The following is a 25,674-nucleotide window of genomic DNA, read 5'->3' as shown; positions in this document are numbered from 1 at the left end:
ATTGGAGGTCGCCATCCTAAAACGAATGTCTTAAGCCCTAAGGTTTGGTGGCTGTGATGGATGCCAGTAACAAGGTTGATGATGTTAATTTTAATTTTATCCATCCATCCCTACAGTCAAATCTCAAACCTTTATTCGATACTTAACTTGCCAGACTTGGTCTATAGACGCCAAGGATACGAAGATAGGACACGGCCCTTACCCTCAAGCAGCTCACAGACCTGTGAGGGAGCCAACCCCTGATGTTGAGGAATTTGCAGTTACAAACAAACGAAACCTTTTGTCAAAGTTGATGACAAGTTTCGTACCATCTCTATTTTATTTTTTAATAAATTTATTAATTTTATTTGTGTTTGGCTGCATTGGGTCTTCGTTGCTGCGCAGGCTTTCTCTAGTTGCGGTGAGCGGAGGCTACTCTTCGTCGCGGTGCACAGGCTTCTCATCGTCGTGGCTTCTCTTCCTGCGGAGCACGGGCTCTAGGCACGCGGGCTTCAGTAGTTGTAGCATGCGGGCTGAGTAGTTGCGGCTCGCGGGCTCTAGAGCACAGGCTCAGTAGTTGTGGTGCACAGGCTTAGTTACTCTGCAGCATGTGGGATCTTCCCGGACCAGGGCTCGAACCCGTGTCCCCTGCATTGGCAGGCGGATTTGTAATCACTGTGCCACCAGGGAAGCTCTCATACCATGTCTATTGAGAGGAAAGTAAGGATTATCTTGCTGAATTATCCCATGATAATATATCCCATTTATCTTTTTTTTTTAATAGATCTTTATTGGAGTATAATCGCTTCACAATACCATGTTAGTTTCTGTTGCACAACAAAGCGAATCAGCCATATGCATACACATGTCCCCATATCCCCTCCCTCTTGAGCCTCCCTCCCATCCTTCTTATCCCACCCCTCTAGGTCATCGCAAAGCACCAAGCCGATCTCCCGGTGCTATGCTGCTGCTTCCCAGCAACCAACTGTTTAACATTCGGTAGTGTATATGTCAATGCTACTCTCACTTCGCCCCAGCTTCGCCCTCCCACCCCATGTCATCAAGTCCATTCTCTATGTCTACTTCTTTATTCCTGCCCTGCAACTAGGTTCATCAGTACCTTTTTTTTTTTTTTTTTTTTAGATTCCATATATATGTGTTAGCATACGGTATTTGTTTTTCTCTTTCTGACTTACATCACTCTGTATGACAGACTCTAGGTCCATCCACCTCACTACAAATAACTCAATTTTGTTTCTTTTTATGGCTGAGTAATATTCCTCCCATTTATCTTTAAACTCTTGTCTAGGTGATTTAGATTTTAGGCCCACCAGACAACCAGTGAATAATTTAGGTCCCAGGAAAATTTCGTTCAGAGTTTAATAATTCCCCTGCCATCTGTTCCGCTCCACTTACTCCACAGCAATTGAGAGGATAATTCTAACTTCCTTGTGATCAAATTTAGGACACTGAAGTCTCACCTCCTCTTTGAGGCCTCCCGAATTCTCCAAACAGAATTGATGATCTCTTTTGCTATGCTCCCACAGCACATTATAGCACTGTTCACTTACATGCCCATCTCCCTCAAGCGCTTAGTGGGCCAGAAGCGTCTTTATTTCTATATCTCAAACGCATAGCAGGGTGCCAGGCACGCAGTAGATGCTCAATATATATTTCTTGAATGAATTAACTAAATGTTGTCGAAAGAATGAATAGCAAAACTTTACTGTATCTGTTCAGAGACCTCAATCAAAAATATTGGTTGAGGACTTCCCTGGTGGCGCAGTAGTTAAGAATCCGCCTGCCAATGCAGGGGACTTGGGTTTGAGCCCTGGCCCATTCAGATCCCACATGCTGCGGAGGAACTAAGCCTGTGCACCACAACTACTGAGCCTGCGCTCTAGAGCCCACGAGCCACAACTACTGAGACCGCGCGCCACAACTACTGAAGCCCATGCACCTGGAGCCCGTGCTCCTCAAGAGAAGCCACCTCATTGAGAAGCCCACGCACCACAACAAAGGGTAGCCCCTCGCTCGCGGCAACTAGAGAAAGCCTGCGCACAGCGACGAAGACCCAATGAAACCAACAATTAAAAATATAAATAGGGCTCCCTGGTGGCGCAGTGGTTGAGAATCTGCCTGCCAATGCAGGGGACACGGGTTCGAGCCCTGGTCTGGGAAGATCCCACATGCCGCGGAGCGACTAGGCCCGTGAGCCACAATTGCTGAGCCTGCGCGTCTGGAGCCTGTGCTCAACAAGAGAGGCCGCGACAGTGAGAGGCCCGCGCACCGCGATGAAGAGTGGCCCCCGCTCGCCGCAACTAGAGAAAGCCCTCGCACAGAAACGAAGACCCAACACAGCCATAAATAAATAAATAAATAAAATTAAAAATATATATATAAATAATTTTTTGAAAATATTTATTGAATCTCTATGTAGCACTGTGCTTGGCATGGGTTGGTGGCACGAAGAGGTTTTCAGACTCGCTTCTTCATCTCCTTAAGAAGCCCGGTAGATAAAGCTATCTAGAGCACAAAGAGCCGTTAACAACATGCACGTCCCCTAGCGCCTCCTTTTCTGTCCCTCTGCCCCGTAAGTTAAGAGCTCAGCCCCGAGACCCAGGGTTTGGATTGGCTGCGCAGGAGCCCCGGGTCGTCCCGTCCCGCCCCCAGCGTGTAGGCCCCGCCCCGCACGCCCCGCGGGACTGGTAGCGGCCATCCATCTCCGAGCCGCTGGAGCGCTTTGCTCGCGGCACTACCTCTTTATAAAGTTGTTGTTGCGGCTTCCGCCGTGGGTGGAGGAAGATGGCGTCGGGGGGTGGTGGCTGTAGCGCTTCGGGAAGACTTCCTCCGCCCTTCCCCGTCCTGGAGCCGGAGTCCGAGGGAGCGGTCGGGGGGTCAGAACCAGAGGCCGGGGACAGCGACACCGAGGGCGAGGATATTTTCACCGGCGCCGCGGAGGCCGTGAGTTCGCACCCTTCGGGGCAGGTGGGCGGGCGCCCCCAAAGGAAAGCGAGGCTAAGCGAGGGTTGGGGAGGCTGGGCAGAGTGGGCCCGGCGAGACCTTACGTTGGTGACAGTAGTCGTGGCTTGGGTTCTAGATGAGCACCGAGACGTAGGGCCCGGCTTCTCCGCCCCTGGGCGGACGGTGAGGAGTGAGGGATGTGGTGGCTTCTCAGCTGAGATCCCTGACAGCGAAGAGCCGCCGAGGCGGGCATTTGGCCCTGCCTTGCGGCCCCACGGCCCCACGGGGCTGGTTTGCTGGTGGTTTCCTGCCGGGCTGATTTAATAGATCAAGATAAGGGGGTGGGATGCAGACTTTCCTTTACCTCGCCTTACTGTTCCAAGGATGAATAACGTTATCTGGAGTTGCTCAGGATAGTGACCTGCCCACAAATCCTTTCGTTAGCTCCATCCTTACCGGTGATTACTAAAGGCCCTTTCTGGATCTTAGTCTAGGAGAGTTAAGTTGACTCCTTTGATCTCTAGGAAAATCCTGCCAGATGTCGGTTGCAAAAAAGGTCCTGCCAGATAAACCACTACGTAGATCGAAAGCTTTGTCCCTTTTTTTTGTGCCTAAGTACCTCAGTGGGAGCAAATCTGTAAATGAGAGGAGGAAATGGTGTTTCCCATAGTAATATCCGGGTTTCTTATAAGAGTTAGGTATTGAAAAAAACTCATCTTTATATGTGGAATGTGGAAATCAATAATCAGTTCTGGAACCAATGGAGATGTTTTGGGCTGTTTTATAAGAATACTGACTCATACCATTTGGTACAGTTAGTTCCAGGTTGAAAACTTCTTCAGTGCTAGCAGTGAATTTATGTATTTTTCTATCTTGGTTAATGCTTAGCTTCATAGTAGCTACTCAGTATATGAGTGACTAAATAAAACAGCTTTAAATTCTTTATGCAAGCATGTGTCTGAAAAAGTTTGAGGCTTCTCTCATTTAAGTCAGAAAAAGGTTAAGTTTCTTGGCAACGTCTTCTGTGATAATCATTAGATTTTTCCGTGTACTGTATTTAGGAATTAAGTCCATAATCCCAGCTCAAAAAGTATTTGCTGATGCTAATATAACAGCTCAGACTGTCAAATGAAGTCTCTGTTATTCTGAGAAATAACTCTTGCTGCTAATTTAGTTCTGTATCCCATTTAAAACAAATATTTTGTCTATTCCTTTAGTAATTCCCTCATAAGCCATGCAGAACAGCGACTGTTGATAACTGCTGAGATGGTAGATAGTCAGACTGAACATCTGAAAACAGAGACTCTGGCTCTGAAAGCAATTGGTCACATAGGTAAATGATGATTTATTTTTCAAAAAGGACCCTGGAAGGATAATTGTTATTTTCTAAAGTTCTCTAAGTAAGTTCAAGAGGCTGTGATTTGATTGGTCTCACCAGATTACTTCCCAGAGGCATCCATACTTGTCTCCTAAAATAGTGAAAATACTTTGCCTAATTTCCATCTAAAGGGAGGAGGAGGGGGTCAGAATGAACTTGTTCTACCACAGAAAGCCAAATTATTTTTATTTAGATTTTGATCCAGGAAAATTGAGTTGCTGAGGGAACTAAAATGCCACCTGTAAGCCATTTTTTAGCAGCCTGTCCTGATGTTAATCTTCAGAAAGCCAAGACCCCAAGATTCCTCACTAGTTAGGCTGTGAATTTTTTGTTAAATAGTCATTAATATAAATTATATTACAATAAATGCTTTAGTTGTGAGCCAGTGTGAGAAGATGGATTGCAGTGCTTCTGTATGTTAAGGAACAAGATTGAAGAATAAAGTAATTAAGAAAGTGGGCTTTGAAGCCTGGTTTAAATCCAGGCTCTGTTACTTGCTGGCTTAACCTTGGGCAGGGTACTTATTTACTCTGTACAGTTTCCTCACCTGTAAAATGTGAATAGTAGTAGTATTTACCTCCACCATTATTGTGAGGATTAAATTAGAATACCTGTAAAACACTTAGAACAGTTGAGCATTTTGTAAACTAGAATTACTCAAAGAATCAAAAAACCCACACAATCTAATAATGAATTAGAAAAGTTTAATTAATTAATCCTAAAAATGGTTAATATAATTTACCAAAATCAAACTGGTAATAAGATTGATTTGATTAAAAGCCATCAAAGTAGGCACTTAATGACTTCAGTAGCATCCTACTGATTTAAGTTTATCTTCATACTGGGTTTTGTTGCATGTTGGAGGCAAAGAGAGGAGCATTAAAGAATTGAGAAGCTGAGGCATATAAAGTTTAAAACTCATTTTTGGTATGCATGTAATTTCCTGGACATTGATGTAACAGCTGCTGCTGTTAATCATCCCATCTGCTCTCTTTTAGAGCCCAAGAGGCTTTGTTAATATGGTAATAAAAATATAATTTGATTTCTAATGGAAGGAGCAGCCCCTGATATGCATTTTAGGATCTACAAACCAATTATTTGAATGGGATAGACTGGAGTTAAAAGAATTATTAAAACAAATCTGAAATCATTGCCTTAAGCCTGAAAACCAGCTTGTGGAAGGTCTGGTTCTTAAGAATACTCAAGACCTTATCTTCTTTATGCCTCTTACTTTGTGGACCTATGAATAAAAAGGTCTAAAATTTTAAATATATTATCTGAATCTTTGATTGGACCTGAATCCAGATATGTATCTATTTAGTTAAAACTTTCTTAGTTCTAGGATAGGATTAATTTTTCCCTTAGTAAAAAGAGAGACTAAATTGGAGCCCCTTTTTGGTTCTTCTAATTCTTAAAATTGTTATGTTAAGAAGACTAAATAGCATACATGTTTTTACATCTCATTTGAGCTCACTGGTCTTATTTGCATACTTCTGAACCGGAAAGATAAAATTGAAGCAAGTTCTTTATCTGCCTTCCCAGAAGCTCTTATATGCCCATCTCTTTTTAGCAGTATGCCAGGACCACCATTAGATTTGCCCTCTGAATAAAAGGAGAACTGTGGTGGCCTTTCTCATGCTGAGAAAAAGGAGGGAAACATAGATTAATGATATCTTGGTTCAGGTTTTGGCCAAACTTGGTAACTTCTTCATTTGATGATATACCAATTAGATTTTTTTTTTCTCATCACTCTTATTCTTAAATTGAAACCCTCGTAATTAGAGAAATGGCCAGAAAAAAAGAATAGGATAAAGACAAAATAGCAGGGGACTTGAAAATGAAAAGTCATATGTTGAAAAAATTGTCTTTGGCTAATCAAGACTTATTTACATATTTCCACTGGTGTTAAAGAACAATATCACTAGCCTTTATTGGTAGTCAAAAGTCAAGGATAGCAATTGGCTTCTGATTGACAATGTTTTATGGACTATAGGGAATTATATAAACATAAGTTATATATTAACATTTAGACAGAAAAGGACATGGTATTTTTAGAATCCAGTCCTACATCTATGATCAATATAACATGTATCCTGAGGGGGAAACAAATCAGCTTTTTTTTAATTGTGGTATAAAACACACAACAAAATTTATCATCATAACCATTTTAAATTGTACAGTTCAGTAGTGCTAAGTATACTCACATTTGTGTGAAACAGATCTCCTGCATTAAATAACAACTCCTCTTATCCCCCTCCCCTGGGCCCCTGGTAACCACCGTTCTACTTTCTCTTTCTGTGAATTTGACTGCTTTAGATAACCTCATAAAGTGGACTCATACAGTATTTGTCTTTTTTGTGACTGGTTTATTTCACTTAGCACAGTATCCTCAAGATTCAGCCATGTTGTAGCATGTATCATAATTTCCTTCCTTTTTAAGGCTGAATAATATTCCATCAGATGTATATACCACATTTCGTTTATCCATACATCCTTCAGTGGACATTTGGGTTACTTCTACCTTTTGGCTCTATGAGTAGTGCTGCTATGGGTATGCAAATATCTCTTTGAGACCCTGCTTTCAACTCTTTTGGATATATACTCGGAAGTGGGATTGCTGGATCATAAGGTAGTTCTATTTTTAAGTTTTTGAGGAACCTCCATACTGTTTTCCATAGCAGTTGCACCATTTTACAATGTTATCTCAGCTCTTTTTTAAGACCAGTTTATTTCCTTTTGAGTGCTTATAGGATAACTTTTTTAGATCTGGATATTAGTTGGTAATTTCATTAAAAGCTCTAAGGAAATTGATAGTTTAACTGGCTAAGATTTTAATTCTCTGTTCTGCAAAATGTGTGGTTGCTATTCCCAAAGGTATAACATGTCCTCAGTAAGTTTCTTGATACTGTCCTTTCTCTGTTCCTAATCAGACTTCTTTTTTTTTTTTAAATAAATTTATTTATTTATTTATTTATGGCTGTGTTGGCTCTTCGTTGCTGCGCATGGGCTTTCTCTAGTTGCGGCGAGCGGGGGCTACTCTTTGTTGCAGTGTGCAGGCTTTTCATTGCGGTGGCTTCTCTTGTAGTGGAGCACGGGCTGTAAGCGCACGGGCTCAGTAGTTGTGGCTCACGGGCTTAGCTGCTCCGCGGCATGTGGGATCTTCCTGGACCAGGGCTTGAACCCGTGTCCCCTGAATTGGCAGGCAGATTCTTAACCACTGCACCACCAGGGAAGTCCCCTAATCAGACTTCTTAAAGTTAATCTATACAACAGTATTTTTAAACAGATTTAATACTTAGTTTCTTTAGTTAATGGTATAGTCATTTACAACTAATATTAGTAAATAGTCATGGGTAACTGTCTGTCTAGTTTGTAGTATTTTCTATAGGCATATTGTCTCAAACACTTGTTTTTGGAGCTAACATCACATCAGGTGGTCAGATCTGATCAAAAGATCAGAAGTTGAAATTACACATTTTTCACACAGGTCTGATACAGATGTTCTTGGAAAAGTCATTAACTGGTGTTTTGTCTAAAGATTCATTTTAATGCTCAGCTCAAATTGTAAACTTCTAATAAGTTTAGATTTTCCTGAAGTACATAGACTCATTGGTTTCTTCATCATAGACTTTTACTAGCAGTTAACCTAGCTTTCAAGGTTATGAAGGAGGAGCTAACAAAAGTAGTTACAAAACACTTTTGGAGAAAGGAGCATGAGAGAAGACTTTTAAAGATGACTAATAAGGGGCTTCCCTGGTGGCGCAGTGGTTGAGAGTCTGCCTGCCGATGCAGAGGACACGGGTTCGAGCCCTGGTCTGGGAAGATCCCACATGCCACGGAGCAACTAGGCCCGTGAGCCGCAGTTACTGAGCCTGCGCGTCTGGAGCTTGTGCTCACAACAGGAGAGGCCGCGATAGTGAGAGGCCCGCGCGCCGCGATGAAGAGTGGCCCCCACTTGCCGTAACTGGAGAAAGCCCTCGCACAGAAACGAAGACCCAACACAGCCATAAATAAATAAATAAATAAATAAATAAATGGATCATCACGTTTAAAAAAAAAAAGTGAAAAGTTGATTTAAAAAAAAAAAAAAAGATGACTAATAAGAACCCAACTTAAAATGTATTTAAAATAAGAGTTGGGGGGGCTTCCCTGTGGCACAGTGGTCAAGAATCTGCCTGCCAATGCAGGGGACACGGGTTCGAGCCCTGGTCTGGGAAGATCCCACATGCCGCGGAGCAACTAAGCCCGTGCGCCACAACTACTGAGCCTGTGCTTTAGAGCCCTCAAGCCACAACTATTGAGCCCACGCGCCACAACTACTGAAACCCGCTTGCCTAGAGCCCATGCACTGCAATGAAGAGTAGCCCCCGCTCACCGCAACTAGAGAAAACCCGCACGCAGCAACGAAGACCCAACGCAGCCAAAATAATAAATAAATAAAAATGAAATAAAATTAGAGTTTGGGGCTTATGAGAGAAGCAACTAAGGTTGTGATCCGACCTCTAGGTTCTGTAGGGAGTTGCTGCCCCTTTACTTACTCAGATGTCAGGGTAACTCTAATGACTTGGCCACTTGCGATTCGTTTGGCTGGGAGAAGGCAGAGGAAAAAGAACACTCTAATTTCTCTCCCTTGGTCCTCAGATCTTCTCAGCACTCTTCAATAACTGCTGTCATAAATAAATCATGAGTAGTTGATAGTTACTAGAGCAAGTAGCCATAAGTATCTCATCTCCAGGAAAAGCCTGTTGCTCAACTTCGTCTGGCTTATTCTTTTGCTTAGTCAGATGGACAGCTGGGGCTTCATTTTGCTTTCAGAGCAGATTTGAACTGGGTTTGTTTTGCTTTTTCAATTTAGAAGCTAATGCACCATTAGTACTCTGATCCTTCTTCAGTTCCAGGCCCTTCCAAGTTATATTAGTTTGAGACCCCAAAAATTTGGTATGGAAGTTACACCAGAGGATTCAGTAGAATGTCTGTAGCTAAATTTTGGTAGATCATGGATGACCTTTCACTTTGAGGTCTCTACTGCACTTGCTCATGGTTTTCCTTTACTAGCTCAGTGGTCAGTTTCAGGCTCATTTTCCCCACCCTTCTAGCTCCCCCTTTTCCATTTTCATTAGTCCTAGAGGAACTAGCTCAGAGGTTCTCTACCTTTTTTGTGTCATGGACCCATTAGCAGTCCAGGGAAGTCTGTGGACCCATTCTCAGAATAATGTTCTTAAATGTATAAAATACATAATATTACAAAGGAAACCAATTACTGAAATGTAATTATCAAAACATTAAAACAATTTTATGTTATATGCTTTTTAAAAAAATGCTTTAAATAATATCTAGGGATAGGTCTAATAACTACCGTGATTTTTAAATTGAGATGAGCATAAATGATATTTTAAGGTCTGTAATAACTGTAATATCAAATAAAAATATCTAATTTTTATTAGCTATGTCTCAGGTACTGCTGCTACTCATGGTTTGTTGCCTGTCTTTATAATTGAAGAAAATGCTGAATTTCAGTTAGAGGTTAGTGAAAAGTAAATTGTAATTTTATTTCCATTTAAATTCATAAGCCCAATTCTCAATTCTGTGGTTCATGGACCCCACATAAGAATCCCTACTTTAACTCCTTAAGTTATGAGAGGGGGTAATATTGTGAAATCATTTGGGTTAGTTAGGTATTCACCCAGTTTGTAGAGTAAGATGTACCAAATCCAGTGGACACTTAATGTCCATTCTCCTAAGCACAGAAACTTTTAGTGCATCTGTGCCATTTTTGAAACATGGTGTGGGAGAGGAGTCACTGCCTGCGGTAGGCAGAATGACTTCCCCCTCCAGCATATCCACTCCTATTCCCGGAACCTGTGAAGGTCTCAGGTTACAAAGCGAAGGGTAAACTTGAAGTTGGGATTAAGGTTGCTGCTAATCAGCTGACCTTAAAGTAGGGAAATTATCCTGGATGATCTGAGTAGGCCCAGTGTAACCGCAAGGATCCTTTAAAAATGGAAGAGACAGAGAGTCACTACCTTCAGAAGAAAGGCACAGAGAGATGTAACATTGTTGGCTTTGAAGATGGAGGAAGTGGGCCATGAGCCAAGGAATGTAGGCAGCTTCTAGAAGTTAGAAAGAGCAAGGAAACAGATTCTCCCCTAGAACCTCCAGAAAGGAGTGCAGCCCTGATGATACCTCGATTTTAGCTCAGTGAGACCTGTATTGACTTCTACAGAACTATAAGTTAATAAATTTCCATTGTTTAATCTGTTAAATTTGTGATAATTTGTCACAGCCATGATAGAAAACTAATACACTGCCCCACTTAGCTCATTTCTCCCCAGAAGTAAAGGTGGCAAAAGGAGCAGTATTTCATGCCAGGGTCTTCCAGTGTGAATTTTTTTTTCTTTTTTTTTTTTTTTGGCTGCGTTGGGTCTTTGTTGCTGTGCGCGGGCTTTCTCTAGTTGCGGCAAGCAGGGGCTACTCCGTTGCGGTGCGTGGGCTTCTCATTGCGGTGGCTTCTCTTGTTGTGGAGCACGGGCTCTAGGCGCGCAGGCTTCAATAGTTGTGGCACGCGGGCTTAGTTGCTCCACGGCATGTGCCATCTTCCCAGACCAGGGCTCAAACTCGTGTCCCCTGCATTGGCAGGCAGATTCTTAACCACTGCGCCACCAGGGAAGCCCTACCAGGGTAATTTTTAAAGACTTCGTGACTGCCGTTTTATCATCTGGGTATAACTTCTGGGGTTGACTTATTCCTAATTGTCCTTTCCTTGTCATACAATTCCGTAGCTCCATCTTGCCTTAACTAAATTATCCTAATTTCCCATTGGAAAATGAGTATGTACCCAGTTTTCCAGAAGCACTGTTACTTGAGCTTTTTATTTGGATTCATCCTCTAAATGCAGTTGAGAATTTCAATTGTACTACCCTTCTGAGGTCCCTTGAACATAATGCAAAGATTCTGCCTGGAGCAAAGAGCAATTGAGCAACATGAGGAAGAATCACAACTGGTTAACCTAAACGGAAGATACCCAGAATCACAGCAGTACTTTTCAGTACTGAATGGCTGTGTCAGCTCTGGGGGACAGGAAGCCCACATCTGTCCTTCCCTGAGCTAAGAAAATTTCATTAGTAGCCTGAGCCTCATGGTTTGAAGCCAGTAATTGGCAAGGAATACCTGTTTGCTCTTAACACAATTGCTGTCTTGCTGGCATATCTTTCTAGTGACTCTCTGAGAATTAGGATTAGGCTGTCTGAGTGCTCTTGTAATTATAAACAGAAGCACAAGAACCCAGAGAATACTGTTCCTCTGAGCCCTTCCTTAGACAGCCAAAATGATTGAAGACACATCGACATATGGACCGGTGGTGAGCACTGAAGATGCAGTTGCCTATAGAATTCAGACTTAAGGAGGAATAAGAAGGAGAGAGCATCATATGTCATGGTCGTACGCTCTGACACTACAGATATAAAACAACTATATTTTTTAAAAAGGAAAGGGAATGGGGATAACATTTGCAAAAAAATGTTTACCTCTTTTCAGTAATCATAGTAGTTGGAGATAGTATCAGCATTGTTATCCTGAGACTGTAATGTGGGATAAATCAAGTGAATACTTATGAGACAGTCTAATCCTATCATCCGCTGTGTTCTTGAGAATCAGAATTCTTATATGAAAGAAAGGAGACTTGAGATTTGTAGTCTGGATATTTGAATGGAAAATGTCAGTATGAACACATGAAACATTTAGAAAACAAATGTGTGTGTCTATATCTATCTACTGAAAAGCTCTAGAAACACTGATGAACCCAGGTACCTCTGAATACCCCTAGTGCTCAGATCGTGGTCTTGAAATACTACTCCAAGAAACCAGGGCTTCTTGTTCTCGTAGAACAGGCTGATTTCAGGTGTGAGGTAGGAAACGTACAAAAAGAGCCTGGACAATCTTGTCATTACAGGTAACAAGGAAGCTGTCAAAGACTACAGGGTCACGTCAAAAATACTCAGAGCCAACTTGAAGAGGTTCCCACTGGCCAAAGATGGAATGATTTGAGCTTAAGTAATGATAATAACGACCATGAATTGCAACACAAAATATATATGAATTGTAAAACACTATGGAAGTTTCTTAAGAAACTAAAAATGGAACTACCATATGACCCAGCAATTCTACCTGGGTGTATATCCATAAAACACTAATTTGAAAAGATAATGCACCCCAATGTTCGTAGCAGCATTATTTACCATTGCCAAGATATGCAAACAACCTAAGTGTCCATCAGCAGATGAAGGGATTAAGATGTGGTGAAAAAAAAAAAATACACACACACACACACACACACACACACACACAATGGAATACTACTCAGTCATAAAAAAAATGAAAATTTGTCATTTGCAACAATAGGAATGGACTTGGAGGGTATTATACTAAGTGAAATATGTCAGACAGAGAAAGATGAAAGACAAATACTGTATGATATCACTTATATGTGGAATCTGAAAAATACAGCAAACTAGTGAATATAACAAAAAAAGAAGCAGACTCACAGATATAGAGAACAAACTAGTGGTTACCAGTAGGGAGAGGGAAGGGAGAGGGGTAATATAGGGATAGGGAATTAAGAGGTACAAAGTACTATGTATAAAATAAATTACAAGGATATATTGTATAACACAGGGAATATAGCCAATATTTTATAATAACTATAAATGGAGTATAACCTTTAAAAATTGTTAATCACTGTTCTGTACACCTGTAACTTATACAATATTGTACATTAACTATACTTCAATAAAAAATAAATTTAAAAAATTTCATCACAGAAAATAGTTTTATCTATTGCCTAGAAATTTAGCCCCCTTCAGAGTTTTGTGACTTACTATTAAGAGATTTTTAAAATATGGATTATAAAGCAAGCCTTATTTTTAGTATTGATTTTGTCACTCTGTAATCAGTGTGCCTCTGCCCCCAAAAATGAGTCCTTCCTAAAATTTAAACTGTTGCTTCAAAATTAGCTTTTTAATATAAATCATTCTTTAATACTGATGAAAATTAGTCTTTTAACCTTGGGCATGGCATATGAAATATGTCATGTTTTAATGCCAGGTGGCTATTTATTTTGATGAGAAGTAAGCTATTATTATAAACTCTAGTCTCATGAAAGACTTGTTTTCTATTAACAGTCCTGTATAAATGTTGGATACCATGAACAGGGTTTCATTTCTTCTTATCCTTAAAAATAGTTCTGCTCAGCTTCTCTTGCATTTGATTTTAAGTAAAACTTGAGAATATGCCTCAAAGGACAACTGTGTGCTGGGTATTCTTCAGCCTAAAGAAATAGGCCAGTGCCAATCCAAATCAGTCAATTGAAAATAAATTTGCTAAGATCAAAAATAAAACAAAGAGAAAAAAGATAAAATTGGGGGCGTGGGTACTATACAATATGCCAGAGAGAGAGTTAAAATACTTATGTAAGAGAAGTGTACATCTAAGTAATGCTAACTTAGCATAGAAAAATGGGCAAAGGACATCAAAACACATCACAGGGATTCAGATGGCCAGTAAACATGTGGGAACAAGATAACTTATAACTAGTTAACCTACAAAGATTTTTTAGAGAGAGAGAGAATGCTTAATGTTGCTATGGGAGTGTGGGGTGGGGGCCTGGGGGTGGATGCAAATTGTGATCTTTCTGGAAGGGAGCTTAGTAGAGCCTTTGAAAATTTCGTTGAATAATTCTGCTTAAGAATCTATCCCAAGGAAATAATCAGATGTAGACTTATATATAGGGATAGACATCACCATATTTTTTGTGATGATAAAAATAAAAACCTGGAAACTGTCTAAATGCCCATCATTAGGGAAATGACTATGTTGTCGTATACCCATATGATAGAGAGTTAAGTCACTAAAAGTGGGATTTTTGTACAACCTTAATGACATGAAAAACCTGCTCAGATGGCAAAGGGGGCAAAAACAGAATACAAAGTTTTATGTACATAGATTAATTTTATAAAAGAACTACTGAGGAAAAATGAGAATAGTAAATACAGTAATCAGTCTAACTATGTTCAGCTTTCCTAGAACTCAGCCTTGAGTGGTTTTTGGAATGGAGTCCCAGAGTATATTTGAGGAGCAGTTTTCTATTCTCAAAGGTAGTTGTTACCTAGCTTACTAAGGGTGCACAAGCTTTTGTTTTCATCACAGTTCTAGTCAAGCAACGTATGGTTTGGGCTTGAAGGGGATCTGGTAGAGGAAGAATGACAAGTAGTTGTGCTCTAGTTGTCACCACAGTATCCCATCCATCTGGGTCTGTCTTTTCTGATTAGTATAGGGAAAGACAGACTGCTATTCTTTTTTTTTTTTGATTGAAGTATAGTTGATTTACAATGTTGTGTTCGTTTCTCATGTATAGCAACTTGATTCAGTTATATGTGTGTGTGTGTGTGTGTGTGTGTGTGTTTGGTTATATATGTGTATATTTTTTTTCATGTTCTTTTCCATTATGGTTTATTACAAGATATTGAATATAGTTCCCTGTGCTATATAGTAGGACCTTGTTGTTTATCTATTTTATATATAGTAGTTTGTATCTGCTAATCCCAAACTCCTAATTTATCCCTTCCCCATCCCCTTTCCCCTTTGGTAACCTTAAGTTTGTTTTCTGTGTCTGTGAATCTGTTTCTGTTTTGTAAATAAGTTCATTTGTATCATATTTTAGATTCCACATATAAGTGATATTATATTTGTCTTTTTATGTCTAGCTTCACTTAGTATGATAATCTCTAGGTCCATGCAATATGGCTTAGTATTCATTGTATATATATACCGCATCTGCTTTATCCATTCATCTATCAGTGGACATTTAGGTTGCTTCCATGTCTTGGCTATTGTAAATAGTGCTGCTGTGAACATTGGGGTGTGTGTATCTTTTCGAATTAGAGTTTTCTCTGGGTATATGCCCAGGAGTGGGATTGCTGGATCATATGGCAACTCTACTTTCAGTTTTTTAATGAACCTCAATACTGTTTTCCATAGTGGCTGCACCAATTTACATTCCCACCAACAGTGTAAGAGGGTTCCCTTTTCTCCACAGCCTCTACAGCATTTGTTATTTGTAGGCTTTTTAATGACGGCCCTTCTGACCTGTGTGAGGCAATACCTCATTGTAGTTTTGACTTGCATTTCTCTAATAATTAGCGATGTTGAGCGTCTTTTCGTGTGCCTGTTGATCATCTGTATGTCTTCTTTGGAGAAATGTTTATTTAGGTCTTCTGCCCATTCTTTGATTGGGTTGTTTGGTTTTTTGTTATTGAGTTGTATGAACTGTTTGTATATTTTGGAAATTAAGCCCTTGTCGGTCTCATCGTTTACAAATATTTTCTCCCAGACAGACTGCTATTCTAGCATTGCTCCAGAAAATTTTCTTAATCTTTAAACTTCCAAGTTTAGGTGATAAAACAGAAATGGAAAAGTGGCTTTATTCATCTTCGTATCACAAGAATGGGTTCTTCCCGGTGTTGTTAAAAATGGGTAAATTCTAACCTGTTCTTTTCCTGTTGCTTTAGTCTCTCTGGTGAGCTACTAGTAAATTACATTTATATACATATATTCTTAATGTATCTGAGTTTTAATCTCTCTTAGATCTCCATCTAGAGGCGACTGATATTAGTGGGAACTGAATTAAAAGACATCAGATGGCTTTTTATGAGATCCCCTATACTGTACAAGAGCACAAGAGCATGTATAGGATGGACGTGTGTATGTAAGAAAGTAGTTGGCAATTTAAGAGGCAAAAGGGAAGTGTAGGGTTTGGTTTTGCCCTATTATTTGTCGTCTGTGTCTCGGCAGTGATTTTTTTTTTTTTTTTGGTTGTTTTTTAAGATTGTGGAAGCAACTAGAAGACAGGATCACTGTCTCTAACAGAATTGGTAACATTTAAGCATATACAACTAAAAACTCATTAAATTTTTTTTTTTTTTTTGGGCAGCTCATTAAATTTTATTAGCATAGAAAATTTCGTTGTTTGCTAGTATAAATCTACATATTGGTAACAGTTTCTTTCCCTGAGGGTGGCACCAGTACTTGGATGGAGCTGTTTGCATGACAGATTCAAAGTACCCAATAAATCTGTCATTTCACTTTGTTCTGTTGGGTCAGAAAGGGCCTGTTTCCAAGGAGCAAACACCCTCAGATTTGTTAAGGAAATGTTTCATAAAAGATTCCTTAAGTCAGGTCTTTTAACTGATTTGGCCTTGGGGTCTGACTTCAAAACCCTTTAATATGACACCATGGCTTTTGAAGCCAGATTCTCAGCTTTCTGTTCGTTTTCTACACAATTCAGCTTTGTTCACTCTGGTACCGGTCTGGGGCCTCACCCCACCCTTGCTTGCGGAGGATCACTGAGCTTTTGATAAAGGCCATGGACTGAGTGTATTTTCACCATGTGCCCATAGGCTAAGCATGGCTGTTTTTTCTTCTGCTAGCCTGACACGAGTCTGGTTGAAAATTGTGTCTCTATAAGTTAAGGATGAAAAGATAAGTTATATTTACAAACAACATTAAAGTGTCATACCTTCCTTTGCCCATCAGGAGGGTCGGTAATATCCACACAACTGGGCTTCAGTGAATGGTTCAGCCAAGGCCACAAAATAAGTCAGGATCAGAGCTTGAATTATGGTCTCCAGTGTGGTGTCCTGGACACAAGAATGTGCCCTGTCAGCATTTGAAAGAATAAAGGTCATTAACTGAGGAGAAATGCATTTGGACAGGTTCTTTTGAAAATTATCTTTGTATACACATACCCATGTTGGCATCATGTGCTTTGGGGTAGGGCATTTCAGCAGGGTTATAGTGTTAGAAATTAACCCTAAAATGGGTGAGTTTATTTTAGCTCCATGATCACTCAGGCCACACTTACATCACTAATAATGATTTGCTGCTTATTAAACTGGCTGACTAGTGATCCTGTCTTCCCCTAAACACCTGGGGGAGCAACTGAGGGGTGCATCAAAGTCACTTTCTAGGTTGGTTTGTTTTTTGGTGATTTTTTTTGGCCGTGTGGAGCAGCATGGAGGATCTTAGTTCCCTAACCAGGGATCGAACCCGTGTCCCCTGCAGTGGAAGCGCAGGGTCTTAACCACTGGGCCGCCAGGGAAGTCCTCTAGGTTTGTTTTTAATGGTACAATTTTATTCAGAGTATTCAGAGTATTTCTTTGTTTTCAGAGTAAGCCACAGTCTCCAAAGAGAATTGCTTCCCTTCTTCCCATCAACAGTGGCTCCAAAGAAAATGGGATCCATGAGGAACAAGACCAAGAGCCACAGGATCTCTTTGCAGGCAAGTACGGACTCAAAACTTAAGCTAGGAATCTTCTAAGTTGCTGAGTTAAAGTAAAAAGCTATATGTATATGAGAAACACAACTCTACGTAAGATACTATTGTGGAGGATTCCAAAACATAATAAAAGGCAGTACCTGCCATCACGATTCTTACAGGTTTAAGGAGTAAAACATAAATATACAGTTATTTAAGAATGTGAGTTAGGGCTTCCCTGGTGGCGCAGTGGTTGAGAATCTGCCTGCCAATGCAGGGGACACAGGTTCGAGCCCTGGTTTGGGAAGATCCCACATGCCGCGGAGCAACTAGGCCCGTGAGCCACAACTACTGAGCCTGCGCGTCTGGAGCTTGTGCTCCGCAGCAAGAGAGGCCATGACAGTGAGAGGCCCGCACACCGCGATGAAGAGTGGCCCCCACTTGCCACAACTTGAGAAAGCCCACGGACAGAAACGAAGACCCAACACAGCCAAAAATAAAAATAATAAATAAATAAATAATAATTAAAAAAAAAAAAAAAGAATGTGAGTTAGACAAATTGTTAAACAATAATATAAATGTGGCCAGAGGACTGATAGAAATATTAGGTCACAGGAGCTCAGAGGGGTCTGAGGTGAGACTAAAGCAGTGGTTTTAGACTTTTATGACCAAGACTCATAGTAAGAAATACATTTTGTGTCATAATCTAAAATATTTATGTACTTGTATAAAACTAAAAGTTTTATTAAATGACTTGCCCTTACTACCCTGCATACAATCTGAAATTTTCTATTGTTTCTCTTTTTTTAAAATGCTGTTTGTAACACACTGAATCACTGTCACAATTCCCCAGTGAACAACAACCTGCTGTTTGAAAAACACTAGTATAGAACAGAGTTTCTCAGTCTTGGCACTATTAACATTTTGGGCCCAATAATTTTTTGTTAAGAGGGACTGCTCTGTACTCAACAAAAGGTGGTCCTTCCCCTGCACCACCCCCAAAGACATTCAAAGACATTTGGCAATGGTTGGAGACATTTCTGTGTGTCACACCTGGCAGTGCTGCCGGTATCTGCTGAGTAGAGGCCATGGATGCTGCTAAACACCCCACAGTACACAGACAGCCCCTCACCAAAAAGAATTATCCAGCCCAAAATGTCAGTAGTGCCCTCATGGATAAGCTCTGCTCTAGAGTGATCTTGTAAGACTTCTTGGAAGAAGCAGGATTTATGTAGGAAAAAGAGAAAGGGTGCAAATGGTTAGGCAGGAAGTATATGGTGTGTTTGAGGGACAGTCAGTAAACTCAGTGGGCCAAAACAGGGGCTTCTTAGAGGTGCCATGGAAGATAAGTCTGGAAATGTTGTTTAGGAGGATTTTAGATATCAGTAATAATTAGAATTTGAATTTTCATCCTAGTGCCAATTAAGAGCCGTTGGTATTTCTGAGTAAGGAAAGTGATATGGGCAAAGTGAGGAAAGACTGACCTGGTAGAATTATTATATAAAACGGATTGCAGTGGACAAAGACTGGAGATGTCAGAAGGCAATCACAATTAGTTCAAGAATGAAATGGTAAAGACCAAAAATCAGGTAATGGAAATAGGAAAAGAAAGGTGAAAACTTTTCAAAAACTGAAATCAACAAAATCTGGTGTTGGTGATTGGATATAACAGGTGTCCAAAAATAAGGATAGAAGACAGTCAAAAGTTTCAAGCCCAAGGATTAGGAAGAAAGTGGTACCATTTTGAGAACTACATACTACAGAAGAAACTAACTTTGAGTTGGAGGGTGGGGAGAGTGAGTTTGGGTTTTAGATATTTTAAATTTTAAATGTGGGGATCAGCTTCCTAGAGGTGGTAATTGAAACTGCCATGTGAATGAGACCCTCAAAGGAGAGAATGATAAGGAAGGGAAGAGATGAGAGGGTGGACTTGGGAAGGGAATATCTTGGGAGGACTCTCACATTTGAACTCAGTGCAAAATTAAGACATGACAAGGGAAGAAGAGGTTAGAAGAAGGAATATAAAGATTTCAAATATTTTCCAATTCCTTTCCTCTCTGAAACTTAAGTGCCCACTGTTCATTCTGCTAATGTTTACATTTTGGGTAAAATTTCTGGAGGAGAAATGCAAATAATGAATCATCTAGTTATATGGCAGACTGCAAAGAAGGTTTTTCTATCTTTGGGAACTTAACATTTATATGATTTGCCCTTTAAGAAGACCTGAAATCTTGGTGTGACTGAGTTACGCCCATGGTTGGGTTTTACGTATGAACATGTAGAAGATCTTTATTAGGGACATATTTATTGCTGATGAAGGTTCTGATTTACTTCGTTCCCCAACTGTTTTCATAAGCAGCCAATGCCTGCCTCATTACTAAGAAAGGAACATAAGATATCTAGAGAAAGGAATGCCTACAGTGGTACATTTAGTTTAGAACTCGAGTAGTTTCTCAGATATTTCAGTTATTGACTGTGGACATTTAAATGTTCTGATACTTTCTACATGATTAGTTTAGTGATGGTCAGAATCTCTGTGATGGAGTCCAGTGGCTCTTCCATTACTCTTATCAAGAGTACAAAGAAAAAAGCATTTTTGATGTAAGTTTTGTCACATTTGTCACAGGACTCTCAATAAAAACTGCACAGCTCTTCAAAAGGCTTTTAGTAGCACTCTAATAAGCCAAAGGTTTTAAATGTTTAGCTAAATTCCTGTTTAGCTAAACAGTTAGCTAAATTCCTGTTTCATTTTCAATCACATTTATTGGATTGGATAACTTAATTATTTATGTGGTGCCTGCATGATATGAATATCTTAAACATACTTTAGCTGGTTGCTTGCTTCAAAGAATCCTATCACCCTAGCATGTTCATCATGCATACTTTTTGTGTGGTTTGTACTCCTACAGTAAGGCTGGATTATATTACCACCTCTCTTTTCCTGATGAGGAAAAGAATCCTGATAGGATTCTGACAGTCTGGCAACCTTGTTTATAGACATGATTAACTTTTAATGATAATAACATTGATCTAGGACCTGGTTATGCCTTATAGACCCCTCTCTCTGGTTTCATTTTAGCTCCAAAAGAAAGTCTAGAAAAGAAAAAGAAACAGTTCTCTTTGAATTCCCTAAGGTTAGAATTGAATACTTACTGATCAGGCCAAACCCTAATGGATATTTATATTTTTCTTTATTAAAAAGAAAAAAAAATCTCAGTTAATTATGTTTTGAACTTCTAGCTCCATTGCTCCAAGTTGAGAGTGCATTCTTATTATTTGCCTAAGAAATTTTCATGCCTAAAAATGGTACATAATGCTCTTTTAAAAGTCCCCTCCCTAGAACACTTAGGGAATGAGTTGTTCTGTTCAACTGAGATTTTCCTAGACAAAGACAGCTCTTCAGCACTTTTTTTTTTAACTTTTGATTAGAAAGATTTTCAGATATTGCAATATCTTTTTATCCCCCTTGGACAGCGTATATTAAACATAACTTAATCTTTGCAAGATGATCTAAAACTGTAATTGTGAACATTCTTAAACTGGTAAAACAACAGTGTCATCCTCAGATGTGGCAAACAGTACTTTTTCCCCAGTGTTACTGCATTTGTATCTTAGGTCCATTTTTTCTAGCTTACAGTTTTTCTGACTCTTCTTTCATTATAAAATATCAACTATTTTTAGATGCCACAGTGGAGCTATCCCTGGACAGCACACAAAATAATCAGAAGAAGGTGCCAGCCAAAACACTCATTTCTCTTCCTCCGCAGGAGGCCACAAATTCTTCTAAGGCCCAGCCAAGCTATGAGGAGGTGAGAATTTGTGCTGTTGGTCTTCTTTTGGATGTTTAGGACTGTGCTGCGAGTCTGAAGTTCAGTTGAGTTTGAACCTTGAGATAACATTTATGACTCTTGAAGAAGACTCATGGTTAATGGACAGCCAAAATCCAATAAAGGACTCTTTCCTGGGCAGAGTATCTGTTACCCAGAAGATGGCACAGAGGCTTTCAATGGTCATTAATGATATTTAGTGTCCGAAGCTCCCATATTCAAGAGTATAGTGTCTCCTCATTCCCTCCTTAGCCTGACAGAGGCAAGTCTTCCAAAACCTAGTAATTATTCGTTATGATCAAAATAATGTTTTAAGAGAATAGATGTAACAAAGACCTTCGCGCAAGCTCCAACTTAAAGTAGTGGAAGTTGCTTCATCAGGATTGTTGGGAATGGACAGAGCTGAACATTGATGTGTAGAAGGATATATCTATATCTAATATATGTTATTATATTGATGTAATGTTAATGCAGAGTAAAATTAATATAGCCTTTTTTGGGGTATCTCACGATTTGTCTTCTCTTTAAAAGCTAGAGGAAGAAGAACAGGAAGACCAATTTGACTTGACAGTTGGTATAACTGATCCTGAGAAGATAGGTAAGTGTACTTGGGACTCCCTGTGATGTTAGGATATGGCTGTGGAAAGCACAGTTAGCTAATTTCTTAATGGTTACCTCCAGAGCTGAACTAGCTAGTGTGAAGTACTTCATCATTATCTTTCCTATGAAACTATGCCCCTTGCTATGCTTCCAAGGCCAGAAACAGTAGTTACCAGTACTTATTTAGGCCTTTTCTGGCTTAAGAAAGAAAAATCAGAAAATCAAATATTATTCGAATCCCTTTTTAAAAACCCAAAATTGGCTTCTCCCACAGAGTTGTTGACACCATTTTATTCCCTCTTGAGATCATAAATTCCATTTAAGCACCCTAAAAACACATGTTTTAAAATCTTGGGATGCTGGATTTATTTTTCCCTCAAGAAATTTGGATTTCTTATTACATATCTTTTTACTATGTACTCTTGATATTCTAATAAAGTGGGGAAATCTGCATCTCTCTTTCATAGGTAAAGATTAAAGAACCCAGGTTGAATTTTGATCAAATTGAAATTAGATTTTCAAAAAGCACAATACTTAACTTTGACCAGAATGTGGATTTTTAGGATAGCCTTCCTGTGTCCCAAGCTTGTGAGACCTTTTAGTGAGCGGAGAGCAACAGGCCTCGACTTTCCTTGTTCCAGGTATAGTCCCTAAGAGAAGAGGCTGCACAGAGCTTTTTCCTCCTATTAAGTAGGGGTGATATTTGTATGGTTAAGAGGAAAAATGTGATTTCCAATCCTTTGTCTATTCTGAACTAGGAACAAGGATTTTTAAAATCTAATTAGACTTTATGCCAAAATGGTTTATCGTTAAACTGTAGAGTTTTACTTTTCCTAGACTGGTGCACTGGTAGGATGTTTATGAGCATCTTATACAATTCCCTCATCCACCAGTAGAGGAAATTGAGAACCAATAAATGAAATGTAGCTTTCCTGTCAGGTCATAATGTATGGCCTGTGGTAGAACCTGGACCAGAACTTTGGATTACATGTTTAGGATTCTCTCTTGCCTCTCTAATATTTATGAATATTCTATATGCACATTGATTTTAGGCTAGTTATTAGCTCCTTTAAATCCTTGGTAGAATAAAATAAATTATAAGTAAATAAAACTAATTGTTTTAACATTTAAAAGTCATGATGTTTGTACCAGGAGAGGGAGGGAGTGTGTTAGTTTCCTAGGACTTCTGTAACAAGGTACCACAAACGGGTGGCTTAAAACAACAGAAATTTATTCTCTCAGAGTTCTGAAGGCCAGAAGTCTTAAGTCATGGTGTTGGTGAGGCCATGCTTCCTCTGAAGGCACTAGAGCAGGACTGTTCCGTGCCTCTCCTCTAGCATTTGGAGCCTCAGGCATTCCTTGACTTATAGATGAATCACTCCAATCTCTGCCTTCATTGTCGCATGGCATTCTCCCTGGTGTCTTCACATCATCTTCCCTTTATGTGTGTCTGTCTCTGTCCAAAGGTCCCTTTTTATGTAGACACCAGTCATATTGAATTAAGGCCCACCCTACTGACCCCATTTTCACTTGATTTCTTCTATAAAGACCCTGTTTTCAAATCAGGTCACATTCTGAGGTACCATGGGTTAGGATTTTCAACATATCTTTTTTAGGGGGACACAGTTCAACGCGTAACAGTAATTTAAACATCCCATGGATCCGATTTATTTAAACACAAATCACTTTTGGTGGTAAACCTTCATCCCCTTGCACCATAGTAGATTCTTAGTCATGTCGATGCCAAGAAACCAGCTACTTAAAGCATTTTCATGCTTCAAGATTCATATTGATCTTTATAACAGCACCTTCTGTTTGTGTGGGCTGTTTACTCAACATGAGCTTCTCATTCCCACACACATCTAAATAAATTAGAATCTCACTACCAAGATATTGCTTTTTAGAGCCTTGGTAATTTGCATATGTCATTTTCAACTTCCTGAAATTATTTAGGAAATTAACAAATTTAAAACTGCTGCATTTCTGGGACATTTCCATATCTTAATAAGCTCTGGACATGAAAGTATGTCTCTTTTCTTACACATTGCCTCAATAAAAACAGCTGATAAGCAGGCAGAGTGTCTGAAGATCCTACTTCGCTACTGTGTTTTTATGTATGTTTGCACTTAGTCATTCCTAATTGCAGGCACTAAATTATGGAATTGACCTTTTGAACATTTGACCATGACTATGCAACTGTGAATGAAAATTTGAAAGTTTATAAAGTAAATTTAGATTTTTTTCCTTTTATCAGTGGTAAGCATCCTTAGTAGTATTAGGCAATATAGTTTAAGTGGTTTAGAAGAGAAGTAACAGTGGTAATCAATATAAAGTAATTTCTAAAACTTAACTTATAGTTTCTGGGTTTTTTTGTTTGTTTTTTAACATCTTTATTGCAGTATAATTGCTTTACAATGGTGTGTTAGTTTCTGCTTTATAACAAAGTGAATCAGTTATATATATACATATGTTCCCATATCTCTTCCCTCTTGCGTCTCCCTCCCTCCCACCCTCCCTAGCCCACCCCTCTAGGTGGTCACAAAGCACCGAGCTGATCTCCCTGTGCTATGCGGCTGCTTCCCACTAGCTATCTATTTTACATTTGGTAGTGTATATGTGTCCATGCCACTCTCTCACTTTGTCACAGCTTACCCTTCCCCCTCCCCATATCCTCATGTCCATTCTCTAGTAGGTCTGTGTCACATTGCTCTTTTGGTAGGACTTGGATAGATGGAGAAAGCAAGCCCTCTCTTCCTGTACAGTCTCCAACTTCTCTGTGTAATTTATAAAAGCAGTTATTCCCAGCCATCTCAGTGAACCCAAGTTGTAATATGTGACCCTGCGGGTCTAGAACTGCACGTTCCTACCCTGGGCCCTTACCCCAGGACCAGTTCAGAGGCTTTGGCAGCTAGTAATTGTTGACCTACGTTTTCCTGGTTGGTGTGGGGAAGAATCAGGGGGTGGGGAGGAAGGGAATGAAACCAGCCTAACGTGCCAGAGCCCAGCACTGGAGTTATGTCTGTCTCGAGTCCAATGTGTGTCTTTTCACTGCTCAGGGAGTCAATGGTGCCTTTATGTCCCTAAGTGGTTGAGGTCAGGACACTACCACAGAGAAAAACAATTGCTTGAATCCCAAATTATTTAACAGTCAAAGCCTTTTTCAGAAAAATAATTCCTCCAGGAAAGAGAGATTTGTGTGACATCAGGCAGTCGAAGTGTCTTCCTGCCAGGCCCTTTGCTCTGGGTGAACATGCTAGATGAGAGGGGTCAGTGTCCCCCAGCACCAGTGGAGGGACCGGCGCAGTACTTCTGAAAGAGCAAATGGAGCCCAGAGCTAGCTTAGGGTAGAACTTCTTGTTTCCTTTTACATCATTTGCTTCCTTCTCCTCCTCCTGCTTTATACAGCAAGAGAATTGTTTGGATTTAGACAGATGTGTGTAACTAGCCCAAATATTGGCATGGTAACAAGCGATGGATTGTCAGTATCCAGTGCTGCTTTGTGGAGGGTATAAATAGAGCCTGGCTTTGGAACAGGAGGCTGACTCTCTTGTCTGACTTAAACTGGGGCCCAGCCAGCATCCATGGGGGCATGATATGCGCCACAGAGGCCCTGAGACAAA

At 39.9% G+C, this 25,674-nt stretch overlaps 1 protein-coding gene across 2 annotated transcripts in view; it reads left to right on the top strand.

The window, feature by feature from the left end:
* The first annotated feature begins 2,746 nt into the window (after positions 1–2,746).
* Positions 2,747–25,674, top strand: part of SNX1 (sorting nexin 1) — a 35,797-nt gene continuing 12,869 nt past the window's right edge. The window contains exons 1-4 of one of the 2 annotated variants that reach the window (XM_059913055.1): positions 2,747–2,943; positions 17,540–17,651; positions 21,309–21,436; positions 21,986–22,052. In XM_059913055.1, the coding sequence (XP_059769038.1) occupies positions 2,785–2,943; positions 17,540–17,651; positions 21,309–21,436; positions 21,986–22,052 (466 nt within the window). In that variant the 5' untranslated portion in view covers positions 2,747–2,784. The remainder of the gene's footprint in view (positions 2,944–17,539; positions 17,652–21,308; positions 21,437–21,985; positions 22,053–25,674) is intronic. The other variant, XM_059913054.1, reaches the window with a different exon arrangement.

Source organism: Balaenoptera ricei, chromosome 2 (assembly GCF_028023285.1).
Source record: "Balaenoptera ricei isolate mBalRic1 chromosome 2, mBalRic1.hap2, whole genome shotgun sequence".
NCBI lineage: Eukaryota > Metazoa > Chordata > Mammalia > Artiodactyla > Balaenopteridae > Balaenoptera > Balaenoptera ricei.
This window is presented reverse-complemented; position numbering and strand designations above follow the sequence as displayed.